General features: G+C 36.2%; 1 protein-coding gene across 1 annotated transcript; it reads left to right on the top strand.

Annotated features, from left to right (window-relative positions):
* Positions 1-245: 245 nt before the first annotated feature.
* On the top strand, positions 246-2,165 carry LOC140989173 (AT-hook motif nuclear-localized protein 15-like). The gene is made up of 2 exons (XM_073458299.1): positions 246-416; positions 659-2,165. The coding sequence occupies exon 2, from the start codon at positions 1,043-1,045 to the stop codon at positions 1,916-1,918; it is 876 nt and encodes a 291-aa protein (XP_073314400.1). The 5' UTR covers positions 246-416; positions 659-1,042; the 3' UTR covers positions 1,919-2,165.
* The last annotated feature ends 4,970 nt before the right edge of the window (positions 2,166-7,135 follow it).

Genomic DNA, 7,135 nt, shown 5'->3' on the forward strand with positions numbered 1-7,135 from the left:
AATGTCGAATGTTTCTTATTTTTAATATTCAGAGAATCCGCCGATATATATATATATTTTTAATAATGTCTCATGTCATTATTTGATTCTTCCCAAAATAATAACGATTACGACGTTGCAAGATAAGATGTAACCAAGAAACATATAATTAAAAAAGCATAGCTTTAATAAATATATATATATTTTTTTATATAAAGATTTCCTCTTTCATTTACTATTTAATTAACAACTCCAACCAGAAAACTTCTGCGCATTTCCATTATTATTATTCAACTCCTTGTCGTACAGGCTTGGGATGGTTCCCAAAAACGAGAGGAAAAATTGAGAAAAGCTTCAGGAAAATATACTGAAGAAACCTCAGTACAAAGGACCTGACCCGAAACCCTAGCCCCGTACCAGCTGAATCTCATGTCCAGGTACTAATTAAAGTTCCCCTCTTCCATATTTGGCGTAGCTTTCTGCGCTGGAATTAACTGGAAGAATATGCGGGTGTTTAAGTTTATATATATATTTGGTAGGTCATAAGCTCGAGGGTTCTTATTTTCTTGGAAGTATAAATAAATTATATAAGCTAATGAAGTGAACGGTTCTTTGTAGCCATTTCTATTTTTGAAGTGGGTTTGTTGATTTTTCCAGTTCTTTTTTGTTTCTTTCCCAGATGAAATCTTGTTGCAGTGGATAAATCAGGGTTTTCTCTATTCTTTTGAGGTAAGAATTGAGGTTGTGAAAATAAAGAAGTTCAAGAAATTTGAAGTACTTTAATATTTTAGTTTTGGGGATTTTTCTTCCTTGGATATCTTGAACTGTATAGCATAATATTTGACAAGAAAGGGTGGAGATTCAGAGGAAAAAAGAAAGGAGGATTAAATCCTTGTTTTCCCGCGAGTACCCCAATGTGACTGAAGGGAGCTGGTTGATCCATTGAAGAGTAATTTGTTTGTAGAACAAATTAAATATGGTTGGGGAAACAATAAGGGCTTAGTCGTTTGTGTACTATATAAATCGTTGTTTTCTTGGAAAAAGAGGAATTTTTTGTAGAAAGATGGCTCATAGATGGTGGGCAGGAAATGTGGGAATGAATCAAGCTCAATCGCTTCACTTGGTTAACACTGTGGAAGAAAATGCGGCTTTGAACACTGGAAATGCATCAAATAGTAGTGGAAGTAACCCTAACCAAAACCCTGATGATGGAGATAATCAAGAAAATGAGGATGATCTCAACCCGGCTGGAGATCTTGATATCTCTGAACCGTCGTTGAGCTCAGGCCGTCGATCGAGAGGACGGCCTCCTGGTTCGAAGAATAAGCCCAAACCTCCTATTGTTATAACTAAGGAGAGTGCAAATAGCCTCCGTAGCCATGTCTTGGAAATTAGTAGTGGCAGTGATATCTTCGAGAGCATTGCGAACTTTGCACAGCGGCGCCATTGTGGTGTTTCAGTTTTGAGCGGTAGTGGGATTGTTACGAATGTGACGTTGCGCCAGCCAGCTGTTCCAAGTGGAGTGATTTCTCTTCATGGAAGGTTTGAGATATTATCTTTGTCGGGGGCATTCTTACCAGCACCATCGCCGCCAGGTGCTATGGGGTTGACGGTCTACTTGGCTGGTGGTCAGGGGCAAGTGGTTGGCGGTATGGTGGTCGGTGCATTGACGGCGTCAGGGCCGGTGATAGTCATAGCAGCTACATTTTCGAATGCGACATATGAGAGGTTGCCTATGGAAGATGAGAGTACTAACGAAGGAATGGAAATACAGACATCGGGAGCGAATACTGGATCAATTCGTGCACCAGTGGCCGACCCCCCGACATCAGCTGCATCGGTGCCTTTATATAATTTACCTCCTAATTTACTACCCAATGGACAAATGCCACCACCCGATGTCTTTTGGGCTCCTCCGCCACGCCCTCCCCCTTATTGAGGTGACAAAGAAAATGGTTAACTGGAAATGCTTTTGAGTATGTAACCTCTATGGAAGTACTTCTTGTAAGCTAGGATCATGAGGCGAGGTTAGAATTTATTTGCTCTTTATTATTATTTGTAAATAAATTCGGCCTCTAGGTTATCCTTCGCAATGTTTAGCTGTTTAATTTTCCAATGAACCTATGCACAATGAACCATGACATTGTTCTTTAAATAATTGAGCATGTTTCAAATTCGGTTAGCAATTTGAGTTCATTTACTGAATTCTAGATGTTATCCTTGATAATAAATTGTGCTCTATAGTTTATTTATTTTTGTAGCTTATCCATTCTCTATAGTGTTTGTATGCTAATAATTAGTTGAAGAGACTACTAGAAACACGATGTTCTTAGTGGCTTTGTAGGTTGCCTCGAGCAAGAAGGATTCATATGTATTCTCTTGTGATATGTCATAAAATTAATCAAATTGGTTAAAAAGGGACCCATTTGTGAGCTTTGTGTTATCAAATTATTGTCGTTCATTTGTGTATGGATGAATAATGTTCTTAAATCACCGTGCTTCTTGATTTCTATTGGATTTGAAAGCTTTGATTTAGATGTATGGTATCATTTGTTCTCTTGTTAAATTTATAAATTTGACACTTTTCAGGTTGTGTTAATCGCTTCAATTGATTATGATCTCTAAAAAGGTAATCTAGATCACGAGTGACAATAATTCAGTAGCGAACGACATGATTTAGTTAGCGAGTTGTGAGCGGTTAACTGTGGGTACCTCTTGGAATTTGTCAAGATAACAAATGATAAGGTCTTATACATTTCTAGCGGTTTGAATTTGTAAATCGTGTAGAGACTAGGGTGATGATACCATATTCAAGTTGCAAATCTTAGTTTATCAAGTGTGTTAAGACAAAAAAGATCTAATTATAGCCAAGGCTATCATAGAAGAAGGTTCGGATAATGACATGAACGAACATAAAATAAGGAATGACATTGAAGATAGTCTGGATTGTGCGATATCAATCGACAGAAGTATCTTTGAGATACTAGGAAAAGATACAAACTTCGAAATCATGGAAATAGAGATATGTCATATTTAGCATGATTAGTTATTATATATCTGTAGCACTATCTATCAAGCTTTGCACAACTAGATTGAAACTAAGTTCGCATGATGAGTATGATGCCTTGAAGTCTTAGATTCAAAAAAAAAACACTATCTACGTGCGAAGGAAGTTGTCTTATATCTATGGCGGCTTAATGTTTTTCTTACTTAGGAGTCAATTGAATAGAAATATATTCAATTATGACATTGCTCTCAAGATTTTACTTTTTAGAAGAGATACCGATATCTTTTGTCGTTTTAAGTTGTGTGTGTGTGCAAGGGACATGTTTTTCTCTTGTAATTGAAGCTTATTGTTGATTATTTTGCACAAACTTCTTGGGGATACTCGACCATGATTAAGACAAACTATTAACTATGTGTGTGTTCGACAAGATGTTATATTTTGTATGCTTGGTTTTGTTGTGCGGGGAAAAACAAAATTGGTTGTGTAAGTTGGTTGTTTTAGAAATACTTTTGGTCTTGTGTAATCCGAACTTTGACTAAATATGACGGTGATAGAGTATACTTGAAAAGTCAATGATTTAGGAACTTATTTCTCAACCATTATGGCAGACGAGACTCTAAAGATGCACTGTTTCAAGAAATGATTGAACAACCGAATTCAGTCAGTCTTATTTCGGAACTTATTTCTCAACCATAATGGGAGAAACCATGAGTTCTGGAACTGATATCGAGCGCTGTTAAGAAGAAATCAAACACAAAAAGCCCTTCGTTGTTTAGTATCCTCAAAGTGGAAGAGATTCAAACGGCTCAATCATTCAAGCGATTCGAAAGGAACCTTTACCTCCATCAACTACAAAGAAATAAAGCTTTGTCCTAGTTGCTACATGCGACACTTGAGGGAATACTACATGAAGTCTGGTGGTTGTTTCAAATGTGGGAAATTGGGACATCAGAACGCTGATTATCCTTAAAACAAGGATAAAAGGAACATGCCAAACATGGCTACTAAAAATCCAAAAGAAAACAAGCCCAACGCTCGGCGTTTGCCATGACCCAAGTGAAGCGAATAATACAAATGACGTCATGTCAGGTACCCTCCTAACTAATAAAATGCCTGCCTATGTATTATTTGACTGCGGTGCTGCCCAATCGTTTGTATATTTAAGATTCGTTAGAAAGTTAGAACTTGGATATGAAGCTCTTAGCGAACCATTAAGAGTGGAAACGCTCGCTAGCAAAACAATTGAAACCCATAAGGTGAACTAGAGCTGCAAGAACTGATTCAGCTCAATATGATGGAATTCGGTGACATCTTAGGAATGGATTGGTTAGCCAAAAATCAACATTTGGTGGACTGTCAAAGGAAGAGTGTTAAACTACAGAGTCCAAATCACGAAGAAATCGTTTATCAAGGTAAATCCAAGGAATAAAAATCATTTACCTGGAAATTTTAGGCGAGGTAAATGAATAAACTTCTCCAATATTATATGATATTCCAATCATACAAGATTTATCGGATGTCTTCCCGGAAGAACTTCTTGGTGAAATTCCTGATTTCGAAGTGGAGTTTGAAATTAATTTAGTCCTTGATGCTGCACTGATCTCAAAAGCACCATATCGAATGGATCCAACGTAGCTGAAGGAGTTAAATGATCAACTCCAGGATTTGTTGGACAAAAAGCAAATCCGAACTAGTGCTTATCTGTGGGGAGCCCCAGTATTATTTATGAAAAAATAAAGACAAAATTATGAGACTGTGTATCGACTATATAGAGTTGAATATGATCATAATTAAAAATAAACACTCTCTCCTGAGAATAGATGATCTTTTGGTGAGTTAAAAGGCTCAAAAGTATTTTCAAAACTCGATCTAAGGTCGAGCTCACCAACTACAGCTCAAGATATATGACATTCCTAAAACGGCCTTCAGAACAAGATATGGACAATATGTGTTCACTGTAATGTCGTTTGGGCTGACCAATGCTCCAACAACATTCATTGATCTCGTAAATAGAGTTTTCAAGCCATATCTCAACAAGTTTGTGGTATTATTTATAGATGATATTCTTGTGTATTCACCAAGTGAGAAAGATCACAAGGAAAACCTTCGCCTCACTCTGTAGAAGCTAATGGAAAAAGAACTATAAGTCAAATTCAAGAAGTGTGAATTTTGGATATAAAGCGTCGCTTTCTTGGGTCACATCATCTCTGAGATGGGCATATCAGTGGACCCCAAGAAAGTAGAGGCAGTCATGACCTGGTCTCGACCGAATACGTTAAACGAAATACGAAGTTTTCTGGGTTTGGCTGGCTACTAAAGAAAATTTGTTGAAGGATTTTCTTCAATAGTCATCCCTCTCACTAAGCTAATGCAGAAGAACTCAAAATTCAATTGGAATGAAGTGTGTGAGAAAAGTTTCGAGATCCTGAAAAGGAAACTTGCCTCTACCTCAGTATTAATACTTCTCGAAGAAGGAAAAAATTTCACAATCTACAGTGATGCTTCAAAAAAAGTACATAGTTGTTTTCTCGTGCAAGATGAGCAAGTAATTTTTTACGCATCAAGCAAATTAAAATAAAATGAGCAAAATGACCCCACACATGATTTTGAATTATCTGCAATCGTATTTATGCTAAAGATTTGGACGAATTATCTTTAAGGGACCAACCAATCGCCAGAGCCTCAAATACTTATGCATACAAAAAGAATTGAACATGAGGTAAAGAAGGTTGATATGAAATATCTCAAATAGCAAATACATGAGCGACTAGATAAGGGATTCATACGCCCTAGTTGTTTACCTTGGAGGGCACCAGTGCTTTTCGTGAAGAAAAGGGACGGAAGCATGAGACTTTGTATTGATTACCGTGAGTTGAACAGAGTTACAGTGAAGAGAAGTACCCATTACCGAGGATCGATGACTTATTTGATCAGTTGCAGGGACTGACTATGTTCTCCAAAATAGATCTCCGCTCTGGGTATCATCAGCCGAAGTTGAAAAATGCAGATATTCATAAGACAACTTTCAGAACTCGCTATGGGCATTACGATTTTTTAGTAATGTCGTTCGGGTTGACAAATGCTCTAGTGATTTTCAGACTTACTCGCTATGTTCAGAACTCGCTATGTTCATGAATCAGGTATTTCAGACTTACTTGGATCAGTTTTTAATTGTATTCACAGATAACATCCTCATCTATTCGAAGAGCCAGGTGGAGGATAGCCAGCATTTGCGTACAGTGTTGCAGGTATTGTAGAGCCAAAAGTGAGATGCAAAATTCATAAAGTGTGATTTTTGTTGGAGAAAGCAGCATTCTTTGGTCACGTTATCTCTAGCAGTGTTATTTAGGTTGATCCGTCCAAAGTAGAAGCTGCTGTTAAGGAATGGATTTTACCGAAGAACTCATATGAGATTTGCAGTTTCCTAGGCTTGGTGAATTATTATAGAAACTTCATTCAGAGATTCTCTTTAATTGCAATGCCACTTACCTCGTTGACGAAGAAGAATGCTAAGTTTAAGTGGAGTGTTGAATCCAGAAGAACTTCGATGCTCAAACCGCTTCCTATTCCTGAGTGGTGTTACTACGTAAATTATAATTCACCTAAGTGTAGATTGTCTGCAAGTAATATATTTCGTAAATACGAGATCGATCCACAGAGAGGTTATTTTTAGTTTAAATTTATGAATTTATAAATTACAAAATGCAAGAATGAAGTTTACAAATTATAAATTTGTCAAGACTCAAAGATTTACTCTTGGTTTATGTAATATTGTTTAACTAAAAGTAAATAAAAGAAACCACTATAAATAATTCTTCCAAGAAAAAAAAATTAAATATTTAAACACATACATAATATAATATAGTTCCCATTATTAAAAATATCGAATTAACCGATATTTTATATATATTATGTATAATTACATATAACTATATAAATATAAAATTGCATAAAGTAAATGTTAAATTAAATCATTATATTTCATTTAGAGCAATCGGCAGAGTCACGCTATAACTTAAATGAAATATATGATTGAATAAGTTACATGCGGAAAGTAAAAGTTAGTTGCGTTAAAGTAAAAGTTAGTTGCTGGAAAGTAAAAGTTATGTTGGAACATTTCATGTTCGCAATATTGATTTTGATGTTAAC

Source organism: Primulina huaijiensis, chromosome 12 (genome assembly GCF_012295235.1).
Source record: "Primulina huaijiensis isolate GDHJ02 chromosome 12, ASM1229523v2, whole genome shotgun sequence".
Taxonomy (NCBI): Eukaryota; Viridiplantae; Streptophyta; class Magnoliopsida; order Lamiales; family Gesneriaceae; genus Primulina; species Primulina huaijiensis.